The sequence below is a fragment of the Somniosus microcephalus genome, chromosome 15 (assembly GCF_052327205.1).
Source record: "Somniosus microcephalus isolate GS21.2 chromosome 15, FLI_Smic_1.0, whole genome shotgun sequence".
NCBI classification, from domain to species: domain Eukaryota; kingdom Metazoa; phylum Chordata; class Chondrichthyes; order Squaliformes; family Somniosidae; genus Somniosus; species Somniosus microcephalus.
In genome coordinates, this window is record NC_141001.1 from 15960161 (window position 1) to 15984056 (window position 23896).

General features: G+C 47.8%; 1 protein-coding gene across 2 annotated transcripts in view; it reads left to right on the forward strand.

The window, feature by feature from the left end:
• Nucleotides 1-23896, forward strand: part of nup160 (nucleoporin 160) — a 145076-nt gene that overhangs the window by 103263 nt on the left and 17917 nt on the right. For both annotated transcript variants that reach the window (XM_086007511.1, XM_086007512.1), the window contains exons 28-32: nucleotides 1343-1503; nucleotides 4546-4606; nucleotides 6589-6699; nucleotides 7641-7764; nucleotides 17579-17680. In XM_086007511.1, coding sequence (XP_085863637.1) covers nucleotides 1343-1503; nucleotides 4546-4606; nucleotides 6589-6699; nucleotides 7641-7764; nucleotides 17579-17680 — 559 coding nt within the window. The remainder of the gene's footprint in view (nucleotides 1-1342; nucleotides 1504-4545; nucleotides 4607-6588; nucleotides 6700-7640; nucleotides 7765-17578; nucleotides 17681-23896) is intronic.

A 23896-nucleotide genomic window follows, 5' to 3' on the forward strand; every position in this document is an offset into this window, starting at 1 on the left:
TGACCTGTTGTGGGTGGAGAGCTGGTCTTTGATCTGTTGTGGGGTGGTGGAGGAGCTGGTCTTTGACCTGTTGTGGGGTGGTGGAGGAGCTGGTCTTTGACCTGTTGTGGGGTGGTGGAGAGCTGGTCTTTGATCTGTTGTGGGGTGGTGGAGGAGCTGGTCTTTGACCTGTTGTGGGGCGGTGGAGGAGCTGGTCTTTGACCTGTTGTGGGGTGGGTGGAGAGCTGGTCTTTGTCCTGTTGTGGGGTGGTGGAGAGCTGGTCTTTGATCTGTTGTGGGGTGGGTGGAGAGCTGGTCTTTGTCCTGTTGTGGGGTGGTGGAGAGCTGGTCTTTGACCTGTTGTGGGTGAAGGAGGAGCTGGTCTTTGTCCTGTTGTGGGGTGGGTGGAGGTGTTGGGCTTTGACATGTTGTGGGGTGGGTGGAGGAGCTGGTCTTTGTCCTGTTGTGGGTGGGTGGAGAGCTGGTCTTTGACCCGTTGTGGGGTGGGTGGAGGAGCTGGTCTTTGTCCTGTTGTGGGGTGGGTGGAGGAGCTGGTCTTTGACCTGATGTGGGGTGGGTGGAGGAGCTTGTCTTTGTCCTGTTGTGGGTGGAGGAGCTGGTCTTTGTCCTGTTGTGGGTGGGTGGAGAGCTGGTCTTTGTCCTGTTGTGGGTGGAGGAGCTGGTCTTTGACCTGTTGTGGGGTGGGTGGAGGAACTGGTCTTTGACCTGTTGTGGGGTGGGTGGAGGAGCTGGTCTTTGTCCTGTTGTGGGTGGAGGAGCTGGTCTTTGTCCTGTTGTGGGTGGAGGAGCTGGTCTTTGACCTGTTGTGGGGTGGGTGGAGGAACTGGTCTTTGACCTGTTGTGGGGTGGGTGGAGGAGCTGGTCTTTGATCTGTTGTGGGGTGGGTGGAGGAGCTGGTCTTTGACCTGTTGTGGGGTGGGTGGAGGAGCTGGTCTTTGATCTGTTGTGGGGTGGGTGGAGGAGCTGGTCTTTGACCTGTTGTGGGGTGGGTGGAGGAGCTGGTCTTTGATCTGTTGTGGGGTGGGTGGAGAGCTGGTCTTTGTCCTGTTGTGGGTGGAGGAGCTGGTCTTTGACCTGTTGTGGGGTGGTGGAGGAGCTGGTCTTTGATCTGTTGTGGGGTGGGTGGAGGAGCTGGTCTTTGACCTGTTGTGGGGTGGGTGGAGGAGCTGGTCTTTGACCTGTTGTGGGGTGGGTGGAGTAGCTGGTCTTTGATCTGTTGTGGGGTGGGTGGAGGAGCTGGTCTTTGACCTGTTGTGGGTGGAGGAGCTGATGTTCAGAGCTGGCACTGCATGTTTCACTAGCTTGGTTGCTTTTGGTAACTTTTCTTTCTCTCATCTCCCAGCTGGGACGGTGATGTTCGAATACGGAATGCGTCTTGGGCGTGAAGTCCGCTCTCTGCACGGGCTCCAGAAACAAGTCCACTGTTACTTAGTGGGGATAAACTGCCTGCGACAAATCCGACTCGAATACGCCTGGATTGTACGGCCAGCATCTGGAGCCATGGTATGAGTATACACTTTAACACGCCACTCATTGTAAGGTGTTGCACAGAGCCTTGCATTACTGTCCATCAGCTAGTGAGAGCGTGTGTCCCCACCATCGACATTAGGCCGGCTGGCCTGTCGTTGCCAGATTTATATATCTCCCCCTTTTGTGAACATGGGTGTAACATTTGCAATCCTGCAGTCCTCTGGCACCATCCCCATATCTCTGTAACCTAGGGTGCATCCCATCTGGACCGAGTGACTTTTCTATTTTGAGCGCTGCCAAACTTCGAAGTACCACCTCTTTATTTTTATCCGATTCAATTTCTCCTTTGCTGTGACATTGGCAGCATCCTCTTTAGTGAAGACAGATGCCAAGTACTCGTTTAGTACCTCAGCCATGCTCTCTGCCTCCACGAGGAGACCTCCCTTTTGGTCCATATCTGCCCACCCTTCCTTTGACTACCCTTTTACTATTTATATGTTTATAAAAGACATTTGGGTTCTCTCTTATGTTACCCGCTAATCTATTTTCATACACTATTTGCCCCTCATATTCCCTTTTTCAGTTCTCCCCTGCACTTTCCATATTCAGCTTGGTTCTCTACTGAATGATGAACCTTACATTTGTCACAAGCTTCCTTTTTCTGATTCATTTTAATCTCGATCTTTAATCACCCAGGAGCTCTAGCTTTGGATGCCTTCCTTTCCCCATTGTGGGAATGTTTCCTTCTGTACCCAAACTATCTCCTCTTTGAAGTCCTCCCATTGCTCATTTACTGTTTGATTCCAATCCATCTGGGCCAGATCCCTTTACAACTCACTGAAATTAGCTCTCCTCCAGTTGAATGTTTTCACATGTCATTGTTCCTTGTCCTTTTCCATAACTATTCTAAACCCAATATTATGATCACTGTTCACCAAATGTTCTTCCACTGAAATATGCTCCACTTGCCCCACTTCATTCCCCGGTACTAGATCCAGCACAGCTTCCTTCCTTGTTGGGCTGGAAACACACTGATCAAGAAAGTTCTCTTGTACACGGTTTCAGGAATTCCTCCTCTTTGCCCTTTACACTATTACTATCCCAATCTATATTAGGATAATTGAAATCCCCATTATCACTACATTATAGTTCTTGCAGCTTTCTGAAATTTGCTCCTCTATCTCCATCCCACTATTTAGTGGTCTATAGTATACACCCAGTAGCACAATAGCTCCTTTATTGTTCCTTACTTCTAACCAAATAGATTCTGGCCTAGAAATTCACTTGGGCGCGGGCAGCTCGCTCGCGCCCAAAAGTTAGCGCTGGGCGGGGAGGCATTAGCGCACGCCGTATATTCGTCTTCTGCGCCCCAATTCGGAAGCGGGCGCTATACCAGGGTGTGCCCGCCTCCGTTTGGGGCGCTGCAACTGAATATCGGCGCGCTAGTTGCCGCAGCGCCACCCGATGCGGTGCGGCAGGCTGCGGTACTGCAGGCCTCCTCCTCTTAAGGGGGAGGTGCCTGCAACGGCCGGAGCCCCGATCGTGAGTGCCGGCAAAAGAGCCCGGCACAACGGAGAAGTGCCGGGCTCCACGGAAACCAGCCGGCAATGCTGCGGGGGGGGGGGTGGAGGAGGCCGGGGAAGGAGGTGCGGGCAGGCGGCCGCCAAAAAAGCGGCCGGCCACACCTTCAGCTTTAAAGCGCCCCACTATGGCAGCAGGACGGCCCCGTTTTCTGTTCGCTGTTTGCGCCCGCTTCGGAGGAGGCGGGCGCAAATAAATATGGGGATCGGCGCGGTTTCGGGGCGTTACGGGCCACCGCGCACACCGATGACGTCATCGGTCCCGGCGCAGCGCTAACGGCTACCGCCGCCAATACCGCTGCACTCAATTTCCGCGCTACCACCCCGCCGGCGCAAAAGACCTCTTTAGGCGCTAAGTGGGCGCAAGGCCCACTGAATTTCTAGGCCTCTGTCTTTTAACCCTCAAGTACATTATCCCTTTCCAGTGCAGTAACAGTATCTTTGATCGATACTGCCATCCCCCTCCTTTATTTCCTTCCCTATCTTTGAATGCATCGTAGGCAAGAATATCAAGTGCCCAATCCTCTCCTCCTTTGAGCCGGACCTCTGTTATTGTCACGATATCATAGTCCCATGTGGCAAATTGTGCCTGCAGCTCACCGACCTTCATTACCACGCTCTGTACATTTATGCACATGCACTCTAAACCTGTCTTAGTCTGCATCACATTTGCCCCCTGTCTGATCCCTCGTGTGAACTTTACTCTAATGCTGGTTGTCTCTCAGTCCTCTGCACCTTGTATCTCCTCACTATTGTTTCATGCTGGTTCCCCTCCACCTGCTAAATGAGTTTAAACCCTTCCCCCACAGCACTAGTTAACCTTACCACGAGGACATTGTTTTAACTTAAGCTCCCAGTGCAGTGTCAGTGGTCACACTGTTTAACTTAAGCTCCCAGTGCAGTGTCAGTGGTCACACTGTTTAAATAAAGCTCCCAGTGCAGTGTTCAACATCACACTGTTTAAATAAAGCTTCCAGTGTGTAGTGTTCATGGTCACACTGTTTAAATAAAGCTCCCAGTGCAGTGTTCATGGTCACACTGTTTAAATAAAGCTCCCAGTGCAGTGTTCATGGTCACACTGTTTAAATAAAGCTCCCAGTGCAGTGTTCATGGTCACACTGTTTAAATAAAGCTCCCAGTTGGCTCCATGAGTACTGACATTGCACTGAGGACTCCTGGCAGCATTTAAAACAGCAGCAGGGCTGCTCACTGGCACTCCAACCCCAATAACTGTGACCAAGTGATGTGCCCCATACAAAGGGAGTAAGTGTTCAGATCTGACAGTGTGGTGCTCCCTGATGGCTTGGCGGAGCAGACAGGCCCCCCATTCCAGGCCTGGTATTTGTCACATTTATTAACGATGCTGGTAATCTGAGGTTGTGTTGGGGAGTTAAAGGACGTCATGTTCAAAACCCTGCAACTCTCTGAGACACGCTGTCTGTAGTGCTTCTGTGGTGCTGGGTCCTTCTGTTTAAATTTTTCTTCCTCCCAACAGTATGAGCGTCCTGGGGCATCACCAAAGAGGAGCCATGATGGGGAGTACACCACCACACAGAGTGAGTCATGTTGTTTTGTTTCAGCAGTTACTGGAGGCTGCAAATCAAAGGAATCTGGTAGAATTCAGTGTAAATGGTTCTAGATACAAATCTGGAGGTGTTTGAGCCTTCGAGCTTCAGTGTGGATGAATGCTGCTCCACGTGCGCTGGATGTAACTGGCCATTATATAAAGCAAGTTGCTGCACTGCTGCTCTTTGCCTGTGGGTGGCGGTGTAGAATTACTCTCCTCGGCACTAATGGCAGCTTCACCTCTCGCCTTGCCTTTTGATCCCATTTCTTCATGGTTACTTTCTGACCGTTTGAGGGATGCAGGTTGTTGTCTGTGTCTACTCAATCAAAACCTTTCATAATTTTCAAGACCTCTGGGTCACCCCTGAGCTTCCTCTTTTCGAGAGAAAAGAGACCCAGCCTGTTCATCCTTTCCTGATAGGTATATCCTCGCATTTCTGGTATCATCCTTGTAAATCATTGTTGCCCCCTCTCCAGTGCCTCTATATCCTTTTTATAATATGGCGACCAGAATTGTACTCTGTACTCCGAATGTTGTCTAACCAAGGTTCGATGCAGGTTTAGCATAACTTCACTACTTTCCAATTCTATCCCTCTAGAAATAAACCCGAGTGCTTGATCTTGCTTTTTATGGCCTTGTTAACCTGTGTCGATATTTTGTGATTTGTGTGTTTGTTCTCCAAGATCCCTTTGCTCCTCTACCCCATTTAGATTCTGTTCCTCCCTGGTCAATGAACTATTCTTCTCCAAATTGTGTCCCCTCTATAACCGTGCTTGGATCAGGATTATGGTCCCTAATAGCCAATCTTTTTATTTTGGTTCAATGTCTTACTGCCAACTTTCGGTTTCAGAAGGATTTCCTAAATAAATTTGTGCACATTAGAGGGTGATTCCAAATGTCTCCCGAGGTAATGCTCTGGTCCATCCTGCTCCATGTGTTGTGTGCACTGAGGAGAGTCAGTGTGTGTGTTTACACCGAGGGGAGGCGGTGCGTGTTTGCGCACCGAGGGGAGGCGGTGCGTGTTTGCGCACCGAGGGGAGGCGGTGCGTGTTTGCGCACCGAGGGGAGGCGGTGCGTGTTTGCGCACCGAGGGGAGGCGGTGCGTGTTTGCGCACCGAGGGGAGGCGGTGCGTGTTTGCGCACCGGGGGGAGGCGGTGCGTGTTTGCGCACCGGGGGGAGGCGGTGCGTGTTTGCGCACCGGGGGGAGGCGGTGCGTGTTTGCGCACCGGGGGGAGGCGGTGCGTGTTTGCGCACCGGGGGGAGGCGGTGCGTGTTTGCGCACCGGGGGGAGGCGGTGCGTGTTTGCGCACCGGGGGGAGGCGGTGCGTGTTTGCGCACCGGGGGGAGGCGGTGCGTGTTTGCGCACCGGGGGGAGGCGGTGCGTGTTTGCGCACCGGGGGGAGGCGGTGCGTGTTTGCGCACCGGGGGGAGGCGGTGCGTGTTTGCGCACCGGGGGGAGGCGGTGCGTGTTTGCGCACCGGGGGGAGGCGGTGCGTGTTTGCGCACCGGGGGGAGGCGGTGCGTGTTTGCGCACCGGGGGGAGGCGGTGCGTGTTTGCGCACCGGGGGGAGGCGGTGCGTGTTTGCGCACCGGGGGGAGGCGGTGCGTGTTTGCGCACCGGGGGGAGGCGGTGCGTGTTTGCGCACCGGGGGGAGGCGGTGCGTGTTTGCGCACCGGGGGGAGGCGGTGCGTGTTTGCGCACCGGGGGGAGGCGGTGCGTGTTTGCGCACCGGGGGGAGGCGGTGCGTGTTTGCGCACCGGGGGGAGGCGGTGCGTGTGCGCGCACCGGGGGGAGGCGGTGCGTGTGCGCGCACCGGGGGGAGGCGGTGCGTGTGCGCGCACCGGGGGGAGGCGGTGCGTGTGCGCGCACCGGGGGGAGGCGGTGCGTGTGCGCGCACCGGGGGGAGGCGGTGCGTGTATGGAGTTGCCCATGTCACTTTTTAATGGGCGGATTTAATGTGTGATTGCAGTCTGCCGTCAGATCGATATAGTGGAGCTGAAGGATTTGGAGAAGGAGTACATGTTGGCACGTACACGACTACTGCTCGCAAAGCACGACCCACCATCTGCAGCGATAGCGGGTGAGAACTGGAAGCAAATTACTGGAAAAATTAATGATCTCCCTAATGTGGCTTGTTACGGTTCTACTTTGTTTATCTGGAGACCCTGATTAATTGGTTGTGAGTAGAAAATTCTACACGTACAAACACGCACGAGCGATTTGCCATTTTAATTGTTCTCCTATATGGAATGATGCATTATATTGGAGAGTCTAACTGCCAACACTAAAGTACTGTGCAGTGACTGCCCATCCTCCCAGAAGGAACCTGTGTCTATTCCTCCCTTTCAAAGCTCATTTGATGTGGAATAAGCCACAGCCCAATCCTTGCCTCACCTAATCCCAGTGCAGGCATCCCCACCCCCAAAATCTGAGGCATCAAGACCATGTTCGCAGTCTCGCCATTGCCCTGGTTGAGATTAGCTAACTGACCAGAGATGGAATGTGGGACTATTTTGGTCTGTGTCACATCACAAGGTCACAATCTCCAGTGAGGTTTTAAAACCTCAGTTCTAGGAATTTGGGCATCGTTGGTGAGGCCAGCATTTATTACCCACTCCTGGAAGCTCTACAACTGAGTGGCTTGCTTGGCCACTTCTGAGGGCAATTAAGAGTCAACCACGTTGGGGTAGGATTAGAGTCGCGTATAGGACAATGCGGGTAAAGATGGCAGGTTTCCTTCCCTGAAGGACATCTGCGAACTAGTTGCGTTTTTCCGACAACAGCTTCATGGTCACTTTTACTGATAAGATTTTTTTTTTTTAAACTTGATTCAAATTCCCAAACTGCTGTGGTAGGATTTGAACTCCCATCCTCTGGGTTATTAATCCAGTAACATCACCACTACACTACCATGCCCACATATGAGTGAGTGAATCTGCAGTGTTTGGTGTTATACCCTTGGTCACATGTCTCTCACTCCACGGGTGCGTTCTCGGTATTTAACCCTCTGTTCTACTGCAGGGAGTGCCTCAGCTGAGGAGATGGTGGCCTTACTTGTTCAAGTGGGACTCTTTGATTCCGCAATCTCCCTGTGTCAAACCTTCAAACTCTCGCTCAGCCCCATCTTCAAAGGACTCGCCTTCAAGTAAGTGTGGGATTGCTTGTAAGTACCGTGCACATCTCTTCCGCCCTCCCGCATAACTCTAACCGCACACTATCAAGATCAGTGTCTTCCGCCCTCCCGCAGAGCTCTAACCACACACTATCAAGATCAGTGGAACTGACACCTTGCAGTGAACATGCTGCTCTATGGATGGAGCGGTACTTACAAAGTAAGTGTGGGATTGCTTGTAAGTACCGTGCACATCTCTCTTCCGCCCTCCCGTAGAACTCTAACCACACACTATCAAGATCAGTGTCTTCCGCCCTCCCGCAGAGCTCTAACCACACATTATCAAGATCAGTGGAACTGACGCCTTGAAGTGAACATGCTGCTCTATGGATGGAGCGGTACTTACAAAGTCTGGCGGGCGTGTTAGAACATAATAGGAGCAGGAGTCGGCCATACAGCCCCACGAGGCTGCTCCGCCATTCAATTAGAACATGGCTGATCTTCGACCTCAACTCCACCTTCCCGCACTATCCTCATATCTCTTGATTCCCTTAGAGTCCAAAATTGATCGATCTCAGCCTTAAATATATTCAACGACTGAGCATCCCCAGCCCTCTGGGGTAGAGAATTCCAAAGATTCACAACCCTCTGAGGAAAGAAATTTCTCCTCATCTCAGTTCTAAATGGCCGACCCCTTATCCTGAGACTATGCCCCCTGGTTTCTCCAACCAGGGAAAACAACCTCTCGGCATCTAGCCTGTCAAGCCCTCTCAGAATCTTTTATGTTTCAATGAGATCAGCTCTCATTCTTCTAAACTCCAGAGAGTATCGGCCCAATCTACCCAACCTCTCCTCATAGGATAACCCTCTCATCCCAGGGATCAATCTGGTGAACCTTTGCTACACTCCCTCTAAAGCAAGTATATCCTTCCTTAGGTATGGAGATCAAAACTGGACACAGTACTCCAGGTGTGGTCTCACCAAAGCCCTGTACAATTGCAGCAAGACTTCCCTACTCTTGTACTCTCACCCCCTTACAATAAATGCCGACATGCCATTTGCCTTCCTAATTGCTTGCTGTACCTGTATGTTAACTTTGTGTTTCGTGTACAAGGACATCCAAATCCCTCTCAACATCAACATTTAATAGTTTCTCTCCATTTAAAAAATATTTTGTTTTTCTATTCTACCTACCAAAGTGAATAACCTCACATTTCTCCACATTATACTCCATCTGCTACCTTACTGCCCACTCACTTAACCTGTATATATCCCTTTGCAAACTCTGTGTCCTCCTCGTAGCTTACTTTCCCACCTAGCTTTGTATCGTCAGCAAACTTAGATACATTGCACTCGGTCCCTTCATCTAGGCCATAAATATAGATTGTAAATAGCTGAGGCCCCAGCACTGATCCTTGCAGCACCCCACTAGTAACAGCCTACCAATCCTCTGTCCATGCTAATGTATTACCCCCAACCCCATGAGCCCTTATCTTGTGTAACAACCTTTCGTGTGGCACCTTATCGAATGCCTTTTTGAAAATCCAAATATACTACATCCACTGGTTCCCCTTTATCTATCCTGCTGGTTACATCCTCAAAAAACTCTTTAATAGATTAGTTCATAAAACTATGTTGACTCTGCCTAATCATATTAAGATTTTCTAAGTGCTACCTTCCAATCCAAGGGACCATTCCAGAATCTAAGGAATTTTGGAAGATCACAACCAATGCATCCACTATCCCTGCAGCCACCTCTTTTAGAACCCTAGAATGTAGGCCAACAGGTCCATGGGATTTGTGGGCTTTTGGTCCCATTAATTTCTCCAGTACTTTTTCTTTACTAATACTGTTGATTACTTTAAGTTCCTCACTCTCATTAGACCCTTGGTTCCCCACTATTTCTGCTATGGTTTTTGTGTCTTCGACTGTGAAGACAGATACAAAATATTTGTTTAACGTCTCTGCCATTTCGTTATTTCCTGTCTCCGCCTCTAAGGTTACTTTTGCTACTCTCTTCCTTTTTACATTCTTGTAGAAGCTCTGACAATCTGTTTTTATATTTCTTGCTAGTTTACTCTCATTCTATTTGTTCCCTCTATCAATTTTATTAGTCATCCTTTGCTGGTTTCTAAAACTCTCCCAATCCTCAGGCTCACTTGGCAACATTATAAGCCTCTTTTAATCTAACATCCTTAACCTCTTTAGTTAGCCACGGATAGATCACTTTTCCCGTGAAGTTTTTATTAATGGAATGTATTTTTGTTCAGAATTATGAAATATTTCTTTAAATGTTTGCCATTGCCTGTCTGCCATCATACCTTTTAATCTAATTTCCCAATCTACCTGAGCCAATACGCCCCTTATGCCTATGTACTTGACTTTATTTAAGTTTAATGCTCTAGTTTCGGACTTAAGTACATCAGTCTCGAGCTCAATGTGAAATTCTATCATGTTATGATCACTCTTCCCCAGAGGATCCCTTACTAAGAGATTACTAATTAGCCCTGTCTCATTCCACAAGACAAGATCTAAAATAACCTGTTCCCACAACATTGTTCACGGAAACTGTCTTGAATGCATTCCAGGAACTCGTCCTCCACAACTACTTTTACCAATTTGATTTGTCTAGTCTATATGAAGATTGAAGTCCCCCATGAATTGGCCTTATGTTCTGTTGGTCACATGCTTATGTGCTTCTCCCTGTGGTGTATGTTAACGGGTGGCATGCTGATCGATTGGTTGATGAGACTGTTCCCCCTCGGACTTGAGATGGCTCCTTTCTGATAGGAGAGCTGAGTTTGTAGGTTTCAGCAGCGGGTCCCCAACACTGAAGGTGTGCGCCTTCTCGGGGTAAAATTCAGTAAGGCAGAGTCAATTGCAGTGCAGGGAGACAGGGTGTGGGAGCTGAATACGGCAGAAACAGTCCATTAGTACAGTGCAGGGAGACGGTATGGGAGCTGAATACGGCAGAAACAGTCCATTAGTACAGTGCAGGGAGACAGGGTGTGGAGCTCAATAAGGCAGAGTCCATTAGTACAGTTAAGGGAGACAGGGTATGGGAGCTCAATAAGGCAGAGTCCATTAGTACAGTGCAGGGAGACGGGATGTGGAGCTGAATAAGGCAGAGTCTCCATTACTACAGTGCAGGGAGACAGGGTGTGGAGCTGAATAAGGCAGAAACAGTCCATTAGTACAGTGCAGGGAGACAGGGTATGGAGCTCAATAAGGCAGAGTCCATTAGTACAGTGCAGGGAGACAGGGTGTGGAGCTGAATAAGGCAGAGTCCATTAGTACAGTGCAGGGAGACAGGGTGTGGGTCTGAATAAGGCAGAGTCCATTAGTACAGTGCAGGGAGACAGGGTGTGGAGCTGAATAAGGCAGAGAATCCATTGGTACCGCCAGATCTGGCTGGACCACAAAGCACTATCGGGCCCGGCTCTCATCTGCCAAAATTGCTCATTGCTCACTTCTCATTCTGGAATGCAAAGATAAACCCTGGCTCCTATTCTCTACTGCTAACTGTCTTCCTAAACCCCTCTTCCCTGTCGTCTCCACCCTCACCTCTGATAACAAGTGTGAGGAGCTCATGGACTTCTTTGTCTCTAAGATTGAGACCATCTGTTCAGCTGCCTCTGCCACTTCCCTTCCTTCCCCTAGCCCACTGGGCCAAACTTCCTCTAAGGTTGCCCCCTGCCTGACCCCTGAACTCGCATCTTTCTCCAGTTTCTCTCTGATCTCCCCTCATGACCTCTCTGCGCTCATCTTGTCCATGAGACCCACCTCCTGCTCCCTCGACCCTATTCCCACCAAATTGCTGACCACCCAATTTCCTTTTCTGGTTCCCATGTTAGCTGATATTGTTAACGGTTCTCTCTCCTCAGGTACTGTCCCCCTCTCCCTCAAATCTGCCATCATCACCCCCCTCAAAAAAAAAAAAAACCTTGAACCCTCAGTCCTTGCAAACTATCACCCCATCTCCAACCTCCCTTTCCTCTCCAAAGCCCTTGAACATGTTTCCACCCAGATCCGTGCCCATCTTTCCCGCAATTCCATGTTTGAATCCATCCAGTCAGGTTTCCGCCCTTGCCACAGTACGGAAGCGGCTCTCATCAAAGTCACAAATTACATCCTTTGTGACTGTGACAAAGGTAAACTATCCCTCCTCGTCCTTCTTGACTTGTCTGCAGCCTTTGACACGGTTGACCACTCCGTCCTTCTCCAACGCCTCTCCACCATCGTCCAGCTGGGTGGGACTGCACTCGCCTGGTTCCATTCTTATCTATCTAATCGTAACCAGAGATTCAGCTGCAACGGCGTCTCTTCCCGCTCCTGCATCGTTACCTCTGGTGTCCCCCAAGGATCTATCCTTGGCCCCTTCCTATTTCTCATCTACATGTTGCCCCTTGGCGACATCATCTGAAAACAGTGTCAGTTTCCACATGTACACGGATGACACCCAGCTCTACCTCACTACTTCTTCTCTCGACCCCTCCGCGGTGTCTAAATTGTCAGACTGCTTGTACGTCATACAGTTCTGGATGAGCAAAAATGTTCTCCAATTAAATAGTGGGAAAACCGAAGCCATTGTTTTCGGCCCCCGCCAAAAGCTCCATTCCCTAGCCACTGACTTCATCCCTCTCCCTAACATCTGTCTGAGGCTGAACCACACTGTTCGCAACCTTGATGTCATATTTGACCCTGAAATGAGCTTCCGACCACAAATCCGCAGCAGAACAAAGATCGCCTACTTCCACCTCCGTAACATAACCCGTCTCCGCCCTTGCCTCCGCTCATCCACTGCTGAAACCCTCATCCATGCTTTTGTTACCTCTAGACTGGACTATTCCAACGCACTCCTGGCTGGCCTCCCACATTCCACCATGCCAGTGTCCTAACTTGCACCAAGTCCCCTTCGCCCATCGCCCCTGTGCTCGCTGACCTACATTGGCTCCCGGTTAAGCAGTGCCTCGATTTCAGAATTCTCATCCTTGTTTTCAAATCCCTCCATGTCCTCGCCCCTCCCTATCTCTGTAATCTCCTTCAGCCCCACAACCCCCCGAGATATCTGCGCTCCTCTAATTCTGCCCTCTTGAGGATCCCTGATTATAATAGCTCAATCTTCATTTAGTACAGTGCAGGGAGACTGTGTGGGCCTGAATAAGGCGGAGAGTCCATTAGTACAGTTTAGGGAGACAGGGTGTGGAGCTGAATAAGGCAGAGTCCATTAGTCCAGTGCAGGGAGACAGGGTTTGGGTCTGAATAAGGCAGAGTCCATTAGTCCAGTGCAGGGAGACAGGGTGTGGAGCTGAATAAGGCAGAGTCCATTAGTCCAGTGCAGGGAGACAGGGTGTGGAGCTGAATAAGGCAGAGTCCATTAGTCCAGTGCAGGGAGACAGGGTGTGGAGCTGAATAAGGCAGAGTCCATTAGTCCAGTGCAGGGAGACAGGGTGTGGAGCTGAATAAGGCAGAGTCCATTAGTCCAGTGCAGGGAGACAGGGTGTGGAGCTGAATAAGGCAGAGTCCATTAGTCCAGTGCAGGGAGACCATAAGAACATAAGTAGGCACAGGAATAGGCCACTTGGCCCCTCGAGTCTGCTCCGCCATTCAGTAAGGTCATGGCTGATCTCGGGCTCAAAGCCACTTCCCAGCCCGCTCCCCATAACCCTTCACTCCCTTGCAAAAATTTGTCAATCTCCACTTTAAATGTATTTAATGACCCAGCCTCCACAGCTCTCTGGGGCAGAGAATTCCACAGATTGATGACCCTCTGAGAAGAAGTTCCTCCTCATCTCAGTTCTAAAAGGGTGACCCTTTATTCTGAGACTGACCCCGAGTTCTAGATTTCCCCATGAGGGGAAACGTCCTCTCTGCATCTACCTTGTTGAGCCCCCTCAATATCTTATGTTTTGATAAGATCACCTCTCATTCTTCTAAATTCCAATGAGTATAGGCCCAGCCTGCTCAATCTTTCCTCATAAGTCAAACCCCTCATCTCTGGAATTAACCTAGTGAATCGTCTCTGAACTGCCTCCAATGCAAGTATATCCTTCCTTAAATAAGGAGACCAAAACTGTACGCAGTACTCAAGGTGTGGTCTCACCAATTCCTTGTACAGTTGTAGCAGGACTTCCCTGCTTTTATACGCCAACCACCTTGCAATAAAGGCCAGCATTCCATTTGCCTTTTTGATTACTTGCTGTACCTGCATGCTAACTTTTTGTGTTTCATGCAGGTCCCTCTGAACTGTAGCATTTTGTAATCTCTCCATTTAAATAATCGTTTGCTTTTTTATTTTTCCTGTCTAAGTGGATAACCTCGCACTTTCCCACATTATACTCCATCTGCCAAATGTTTGCCCACTCACCTAGCCTGTCTATATCCCATTGAGTCCTCTGCACAACTTGCTTTCCCACCCATCTTTGTATCATCTGCAAACTTGGCTACATTACACTCGATCCCTTCATCCAAGTCATTAATGTAGATTGTAAATAGTTGGGGCCCCAGCACCGATCATTGTGGCACCCCACTAGTTACCGTTTGCCAACCAGAAAACGACACATTTATCCCGACTCTCTGCTTTCTGTTAGTTAGCCAATTCTGTATCCATGCTAATGTATTACCCCTAACTCTGAGCTCTTCAAGGGGCCAGAAATTCGGGCCGGAGGCTTCCCGAGGGTGCAAGCCCCCGACCTGCACTTATCTAGTGCGCCGGCCGTTGTGCTGTGGGCCCGCGTGGGATTCCGACCCTGGGCCTGCTCCAACTGCCGGCACGCAGTGCTTGCGTATCCCAGGGGCGCAGTTAGTTCGAAGTGGGCCATGGAGAGCCAATCGTAGCAGGGAATCTCTATTCATAGATTTGACAGGAAGACCTGTCAAATCTGTGAATAGAGTTCGGCCCCAAAATATAACTAAAACTTCAAATACATTTTTTTTAAATCACATTTTTAAAATAACTATAAATTACATAAAATAACTATTTTAAACAATTTAAATTTTTGAAAAAATTAATTACAGTTTTTAACGGTGCTAAAAATAAACTTACCTTTCTTTAAAGTATTTAAAAATAATAAACCTGTAGAAAAGATGTTTTAATTTTACTTAATTCACCACTTACCTTGTTAAAAGCAGGCCTTACAGCTGCTTTTTAAAAGCATAGCTGCTGGAGACTTACCCTCCTGGAGAAGCCAGGTTAAAAAAAAAACGAAAGTTCCAGGCGTACGCGCTGCCTCTCCGGCGCACGCGTTCAACCTGTGAACCCCTTCAAGGGAACGGAAGTTCCAGTTACCCGCGCATGTGCAGTGCATGCACAAAACCGGCACTTTAGTTGGGCCTACGCGTGAGTACCCAACGCGTACTCACCCGTGGGGACCCGAATTTCTGGCCCCTTATGCAGTAACCTTTTATGTGGTACCTTATCGAATGCCTTCTAGAAATCCAAATACACCACATCCACTGGCTCACCCTTGTCCACCCTGCTTGTTACATCCTCAAAGAACTCCAGCAAATTTGTTAAACCTGATTTCCCTTTCCTAAAACCATGCTGACTCGGTTTGACTGCAGTATGTTTTTCTAAATGCCCTGCTACTGCTTCCTTAATGAAGGACTCCAGCATTTTCCCAATGACAGATGTTAAGCTAACTGGTCTATAGTTTCCTGTTTTCTGTCTCCCTCCTTTCTTAAATTGGGGTGTTACATTAGCGGTTTTCCAATCCGCTGGGACCTCTCCAGAGTCCAGGGAATTTTGGTATATTGCAACCAATGCATCCACTATCTCTGCAGTCACTTCTTTTAAGACCCTGAGATGCAGGCCATCTGATCCAGGGGACTTGTCGCCTTTTAGTCCCATTATTTTACCGAGTACTATTTCCTTCGTGATAGTGATTGTCTTTAGTTCCCCATTCCCTGTGGCCCCTTGATTATCCATTATTGGGATGTTGTTAGTGTCTTCTACAATGAAGAAAGATGCCAAATATTTGTTCAGAGTCTCTGCCATTTCCCTGTTCCCCATTATTAATTCCCCAGTCTCATCCTCTAAGGGACCAACATTTACTTTAACTACCCTCTTCCTTTTTATATACCTGTAGAAGCTCTTACTATCTGTTTTAATGTTTCTTGCCAGCTTACTCTCATAATGCATCTTTTCTTTATTTTTTTTTAGTCATCCTTTGCGGGTTTTTAAAAATTTCCCAATCCTCTGGTCTCCCACCAATCTTGGCAACATTGTATGCCTTCGTTTTCAATTTGATACCACCCTTTACTTCCTTAATTTGCCACGGATGGTGCTCCCTTCTCTTAAAATCTTTCTTTCTCACTGGAATATATTTTTGTTGAGAGTTATGAAATATCTCCTTAAATGACCGCCACTGCATTTCAACTTTCTTACCCTTTAATTTGTTTTTCCAATCCACTTTAGCCAGTTCTGCCCCCATGCCATTATAATTGTCTTTGTTTAAGATCAGGACACTTTCTCACCCTCCAACTGAATTTGAAATTCAACCATGCTATGATCACTCTTTCCTAGAGGATCCTTTATTATGAGATCATTTATTAATTATGTCTCATTACACAGTACCAGATCCAAGATAGCCTGCTCCCTGGTTGGTTCCATTACATACTATTCTTGGAAACCATCCCGGATGCACTCTATGAACTCCTCCTCCAGGCTACCATGGCCAATTTGATTTGTCCAATCAATATGGAGATTAAAATCACCCATGATTATTACCGTACCTTTTTTACAGGCCTCCATTATTTGTTGATTTATACTCTGTCCAACGGCATTGCTACTGTTCGGGGGCCTGTAGACTACGCCCACCAGAGACTTTTTCCCCTTATTATTTTTTATCTCCACCCAAACCGATTCTACATCTTGATCTTCTGAGCCAATATCACTTCTCACCACTGCACTGATCTCATCTTTTACCAACAAAGCCACCCCACCTCCCTTTCCTTCCTTTCTATCCTTCCGAATTATCATATACCCTGGAATATTCAGTTCCCAGTCCTGGTCGCCTTGCAACCACGTCTCTGTAATGGAGATCAGATCATACCAATTTGTATCTGTTTGTGCCGTCAACTCATTTATCTTGTTATACGAATGCTGCGTGCATTCAGATATAGAGCTTTTAACTTTGTCTTTTTACCATTTTTCCTTGTTTTTAGCCTTTTTTTTCTGTTACACTCTTATTGTTAAACATTCTGTCCCTTCCTGTCACACTGGTTATTATTTCCCCCATCTCTAGCCTGCTCTATTGCTTTCTCATTGACTTTTTATTTTCTCGCTCACCTGGATCCTCCCCCCAACCCCCGTGTCCCACTATTTAGTTTAAAGCCCTCTCGGGTATGGAGCTGAATAAGTCAAAGTCCATTGGTACAGTGCAGGGAGACAGGGTGTGGAGCTGAATAAGGCAGAGATTGGGCAAGTTTTCCAAACATTTGCACATCACCGTAATGAGGTCTTTGGAATCTTCCACTGGGAGAGAGTTAAAAATATTCCTGGGATAACTGATTAGGCGTCTTGAGCTTTCCACATTCGGTCATCTCTGTTTAGTAGTGGCAGATTAAGGTCAGTTGTACTCTTTCTTTTAACTGTTTAATTTAGATGTGGAAAGAACTGAATTAATTTTAATAGAAATGAACTCTGTATTTCAACACTCCACAAGTGATATCATTTGAGAAAGCCTTGTCTGACGATTGCCAACGGTTGTCTCCCACAGCAGTGATGCAACCTATTGATAGAGCAGGTTTCTCGGAGAAGAGCCTTGCTTTTATGTATTTATAGAATGTAATGTAACCTGGAATCGAAGGTACTTGTTGAACAATGTACCATGTCCTACTGTTTCAGATGCATTAAACTGCAGTTCAGTGGTGAGGCCGAGCAGTCTGCTGCCTGGGACTGGCTGAAAACCAATCAGATACCATCTCTAATTGCAACAAAGGAATCCAGGTACAGCTGCTTATGGGGGTGAAGGGTCGCACTGGGCCAGGTGAAGGTTCTGGTGTGCGTCTGATAGTAAATATACTGAGGTATTTATAAAATAGCAGCATTACAGTATTGTCATTAAATTATTGAGCTGTTTAAGGAACAGTCAGTGTTCACCGCTGCATTTTACACACAGTCAACATTATATGTCCAGTATCCGCAGTTTAAAAATCGGGCCTTTAAGCTCCCTGCTCTTTACTGACGTTGCCCCAGGAGCCACCATAATTCAGGACTCCTGCAACAGCGCAGTTCATGCAAGTTTCAGAATTACACAGCGCTGTAATCATCTTCAGTAGGAGGCACTTCACTCGGCTTCTGCAGACCTACAATAATAAGTGCTGTGAATGTGTTGGAGTCTGTTATTCTTATCCTGCAAACTCCTCATATTCTAGCCATGTTTTATCCACTGTGCCATCAATTGGAAGTGGTATGTTGCCATTGATGTTCCCCTAAGATGCACGGGCACATGGTTGTGCATCGATCAGGAGGTCCCGCGCAGGCCGCTCACAAGCTGTTGACACTGGAAAAGATACCGCGCAGCAAAATTAATGGGGCCGCACACGAAAAAAAGAAAATAGAGGGAACATTGGTTGCCATCACTGTAGATCTGGGCACCAAATAGTAACGTCAGCCTCTGTAAGCTACTAAGTGTTATGTATTAGGACACTGTGAACCACACAGGCAGTTACAAACAGGACCACGTGTGAGTACTGACTGGCCCGGCACCAAATGCCAGGCAAACGCTTCAATCCCCCCCAGGTACTTCTTGCTCTGCTGGCTTCACCGCGACTGCTGCTTTGTAAAGGTTTGTTCTCCTTCTGCAACTTGGCTTTGTGGCTCAGTTGGTAGCACACTCAGCTCTGAGTCAGAAGGTTGTGGGTTCAAGTCCCACTCCAGAAACTTGAGTACACAAATCTAGGCTGACAATCCAGTGCAGTGCTGAGGGAGTGCTGCACCGTCGGAAGTGCCGTCTTTCGGATGAGACGTTAAACCGAGGCCCCGTCTGCCCCGTGGACGTAAAAGATCCCATGGCACTATTTCGAAGAAGAGCAGGGGAGTTACCCCAGTGTCCTGGCCAATATTTATCCCTCAACCAACATAACAAAAACAGATTATCTGGCCATTATCACATTGCTGTTTGTGGAGCTTGCTGTGCGCAAATTGCCTGCAGCATTTCCCACATTACAACAGTGACTACACTTCAAAAGTACTTCATTGGCTGTAAAGCGCTTTGAGACGTCCGGTGGTCGTGAAAGACGCTATAGAAATGCAAGTCTTTTTTTTCTTTGGGGGAAGGCAAGCCTTTGCTAATTCAATTACACAAAATTAGTTGTTAAATTGGTGCTGGCTACTGGTTTAGTTGTTAAATTGGAGCTGGCTACTGGTTTAGTTGTTAAATTGGTGCCGCTGGTTTAGTTGTTAAATTGTGCTGGCTGCTGGTTTAGTTGTTAAATTGTGCCGGCTGCTGGTTTAGTTACTAAATTGGTGCTGGTTGCGGGTTTAGTTATTAAATTTGTGCTGGCTGCTGGTTTAGTTGTTAAATTGGTGGTGCCTGCTGGTTTAGTTGTTGAATTGGTGCCGCTGGTTTAGTTAAATTGTGCCGGCTGCTGGTTTAGTTGTTAAATTGTGCCGGCTGCTGGTTTAGTTACTAAATTAGTGCTGGTTTAGTTATTAAATTTGTGCTGGCTGCTGGTTTAGTTAAATTGGTGGTGGCTGCTGGTTTAGTTGTTAAATTGGTGCCGGCTGCTGGTTTAGTTGTTAAATTGGTGCCGGCTGCTGGTTTAGTTGTTAAATTGGTGCCGGCTGCTGGTTTAGTTGTTGCATCGGTGCTGCTGGTTTAGTTGTTAAATTGGTGCCGCTGGTTTAGTTAAATTGTGCCGGCTGCTGGTTTAGTTACTAAATTAGTGCTGGTTGCTGGTTTAGTTATTAAATTTGTGCTGGCTGCTGGTTTAGTTAAATTGGTGGTGGCTGCTGGTTTAGTTGTTAAATTGGTGCCGGCTGCTGGTTTAGATGTTAAATTGGTGCCGGCTGCTGGTTTAGTTGTTAAATTGGTGCCGGCTGCTGGTTTAGTTGTTGCATCGGTGCTGCTGGTTTAGTTGTTAAATTGGTGCTGGTTGCTGGTTTAGTTGTTAAATTGGTGGTGGCTGCTGGTTTAGTTGTTGAATTGGTGCTGCTGGTTTAGTTGTTAAATTGGTGCTGGCTGCTGGTTTAGTTAAATTGGTGGTGGCTGCTGGTTTAGTTGTTAAATTGGTGCCGACTACTGGTTTAGTTGTTAAATTGGTGCTGGCTGCTGGTTTAGTTGTTGCATCGGTGCTGCTGGTTTAGTTGTTAAATTGGTGTCGGCTGCTGGTTTAGTTGTTAAATTGGTGCCGGCTGCTGGTTTAGTTGTTAAATTGGTGCCGGCTGCTGGTTTAGTTGTTAAATTGGTGCCGGCTGCTGGTTTAGTTGTTAAATTGGTGTCGGCTGCTGGTTTAGTTAAATTGGTGCCGACTGCTGGTTTAGTTGTTGAATTGGTGCTGGCTGCTGGTTTAGTTAAATTGGTGCCGGCTGCTGGTTTAGTTGTTAAATTGGTGCCGGCTGCTGGTTTAGTTGTGTTGTAATTGCCTGTAGGTGCCTCACGGGGTTCCACTGCACACAACTAAGTAGCAACTTGCAGAGGCTGAAGTTACTGTGCATCTTGTACCAGCTGTCAAGCTATTTCTATCCTGTAGGGCCACGGGTAAGCAGCTCACCAAGTAGAGGATAGATAAGCAGATGGTTGAGTGCATTCGATACTGCTATCATCATCTGCCGAAGGGGCAGTGTTGCATTTTGGGAGTTTTGCTGAATTATTTTCTTTGCACCGACTGGATTCGGGAATGAGTTTTGTTTGTGTTTTAAAACCGTGAATTTGCAATAGTTTACAAAGCTGATTGATTGAGCAGTCATTATCCCGTCTCTGATAGCCTAATAAAACAGCTACACCCATCACGGCCAGGATAATTCCTTTTACATGAGCCCAGCATGAAGTGTCTGCTACGAATATACTTTTAGGAGAGGTGGTGAATCCCTGAATTGCGCGGTAGTTAAAAGTACAGGCCTCCCACTGGATGGGAGCACTGGAAAAATAATAGAAACTTGGCAGTCAGTCAGGTTTTAAGCAAAAGACTGTGTTATAAATCTCATCATTCATCAAGAAACTACTTGTGAAATAACGCTGGACGGCCAGCTGGTGGCGCCGTCCAAGGAGTATAAATCCTCGGGCGTCGGCCCCAGCTTTTCAGGGACATTTTGTAAGACAAGGAACTAGTGAAGTACAACTAGACCTCCATGTTCTGAAACAAGTTGATTAAAGCCTTGCTTTATACTCAAACCAAGTGTGTAGTGAGTTTTATTATGTCAGACTGGGGGATCTGAATCTAGAGCAGGAATCTAACTTGCAGGTCAGTCTTTGAATTTAGAAGTAGTCTGGATAGAAAGGTGATACCAGAGGCGAGGAACTCAGTCCATGAAACAGGCAGGGGATGGGGGTGGTGCGGGGAGGAGGAAAGAGTATGTTTCCTCGCTTTTCAAGGGATGAAGCGTGCTTGAGTGAAGAAAGGGGGGTTTGCTTTGACTGGATATTCTCTTGCACTTGTAAAAGCCCCGATTAGAAGGGGTCAAATACAGTCACACCCCTGGGTTAAGCATATAAATTAGATACTACGCAGTGCAGGCAATCTCCTGAATGCACGACACTCCGACCACTTATAGGAGTATATCTGCTGTAGACCTGGAATTTCTAAGGGGCAGGTTAAAGGTTATTGCGCCTGTCCATCGCCTGGATCCTGGGAATCTCTCAGGCTCTGAGTGATGACATTTGTAGAGCTGCCTCATGGAAGAATCCATTGCCACGTGTCACTGTTTGGATTTGCCAGCTGCACTGTGCCTTTACCAGATCTCTCTCGGGCGAGCTGGTATTTCAGCTTTTCTGTAGAGGATGCTCCTACTCCTAAATTGTGTTGTTTGGTGTGCTCTTGTCATATGGAGGATGCTTAATCAGGAAGGCAGAGTGCCTGCTTTGTAGTGTTCTTTGAGTGGCCTGCATCTTTGACATGCCAGCATCCTCTCCCTGCAGGGAGGGGTGTGTTTTCAGGGTCCATGTAGTTAGCTTCCAGTTGAAATGAATTGCAGGTCTGGAGAATGAGCTGGGAGTTTACAGGTAGGTGGCTCCCATGCTCTGAAGTGCTAATCTGTGTGTTTAGCATGTGGTTGGCACAGAAAGGGTGAACTGCTGGGAAGGCTACCGATCACGCTTTGAATAAGACCACACAAGTAACCGTCAAAGTCTGATGCATCAATAATTCTGCATATCTAAACACTATCTGTTCCAAGTACAGCAGTGTGTGTGGGCTGTCTGTTGTCCCAAATTCACTATCTATTGAGCTAGTAATAAGTAGTCTGCTCAACAACAATTATGGTTCTTAGTTCAGAGTGTCAAATGTCGGTTGGACTCAATAAGTTGCATACATTTAGTACTTTATTGGTTATCAAGTTGTTTGAATAACTTACAAGGAAAGATGACATAGGGCTCACTTCCTATGTGTGCTAGCTTAAAACAATATTACCCGTTGAAAGTTGATTAGCCTTCGCGCTGGTGTCCTACAACAAGTCCCGGACTCGAGTGTGATTCCTAGGTTCTCGCTGCTAAACTAGCTCTTGGCTCCCTTTTATACTACCTATGTGCCGCCCCCCCCCCCGATAAGACCGTTTGCACAAGGTTGCTCTAATCAGTCATGAGACCTCTTGACAGTTAGCTCACAGCTTCTGTGATCATCCCAACAGAATGGTCAAGGTGTGCCATGTGCAGATTTCACCATTTTGTCTGAGATGTGTCCATCCTTAGCCAATCGGTATCCTTGGTCGTTTAGGGAATTCCAGAGGTCCCTTATGTGATTTGCGACTGCTCAACTGTTAGACTAGATTGTCACCTTTATCTTGAGTTAATTATTATTGTAGACTCGATCATCCTGCAAGCTTGTTATCTTTTGCAGGCCTGTTAACTGTTATTTGAGCAGCTCTAGGCCCCCCAACTTCCAGGTTTTGTTTATTTGAGATCTCACTGTGGCTGCAGTTTTCACAGTCCTCGACCATTTTCTAAAGGCACCCGTTCATATTCCTGCACTGTCCCAGCCAAGCCCAGTCCACCAGTTCAGTCTGGCTCTTAACTGTGTCTCGGCTATAATGCATGTTTCACTTAAAGCATTTCAATTTTTTTAACACAATCTTCTTCTTTCGTATGGTAGTAGCAAAGCAAATCAAATGTTCAATATCTAAGTCGGATATCCAGGCCAAAGCTTCCGGTGTAACAGCGTGGATATCTTGTAGGCTGCCTGCGAATTTCCTCTGAGGGCAGTGCTCAATGATGTGCTGCAGGGTTTGATTAGGAGCTCCACAGTCGCACGATGGGGATGCTTTAATCTTCCATCTATGGCGAAGGTGGCATCTACCATGACCAGTTCTGAGGCGGCTGATGGTTGTCCACTGTTTGCGAGAAAGGTTTGATCTTTCGGGTTGTACTGTGGGGTCTTCTATAAAGAATCCATTCCGTATGTCGCAGTTCTTCCAAGCATTTCGCCATCGGTCATCAAGGCTGAGGGGCGATCGCTGAAGGGCTTCAGCGACGGTCCAAAATGGCCTCCTAGATTTGAGACGGGTTGGTGGTAGGTTGTTCAAGTTGGCCTGGATCGGCATGTCTTTGCTGGTGTAGCAGTTGTATTCTCTGGAGACTGCATATTTGCGGCGTAGGTGTGGTGGTGCAATGTTTGCACACACGGGCAGCCAAGGTGTTGGTATCGATAAAAGCGTACCGGTGATAATTGTCATAGTAGAATTCAGCTGGACATCAACGGATTGAACATGCGGACTCGATAGCCATGCCGGAGACCAGTACTCCGCTGTAGAGTACACCAGGGCGAGTACTGCCGTACCGAGGGTTTCAGCGTCTGCTCCCCATGTGGATCCAGCCAGTTTCTGGATCAAGTTCACCCTACTCTTTAGTTTCTTCCCAAGGTTCTGGAGATGTTGTCTATATGACAGGGTACGATCAAGCGTGACTCCTAAATACAGGAAACTTTGTGCTATCCGGCACCCATGGGACCGAGCTACTGCCGTTTTTTTAAAAGCTCCGGATAGACCAGCGTCAATGTTATCAGATAGGAG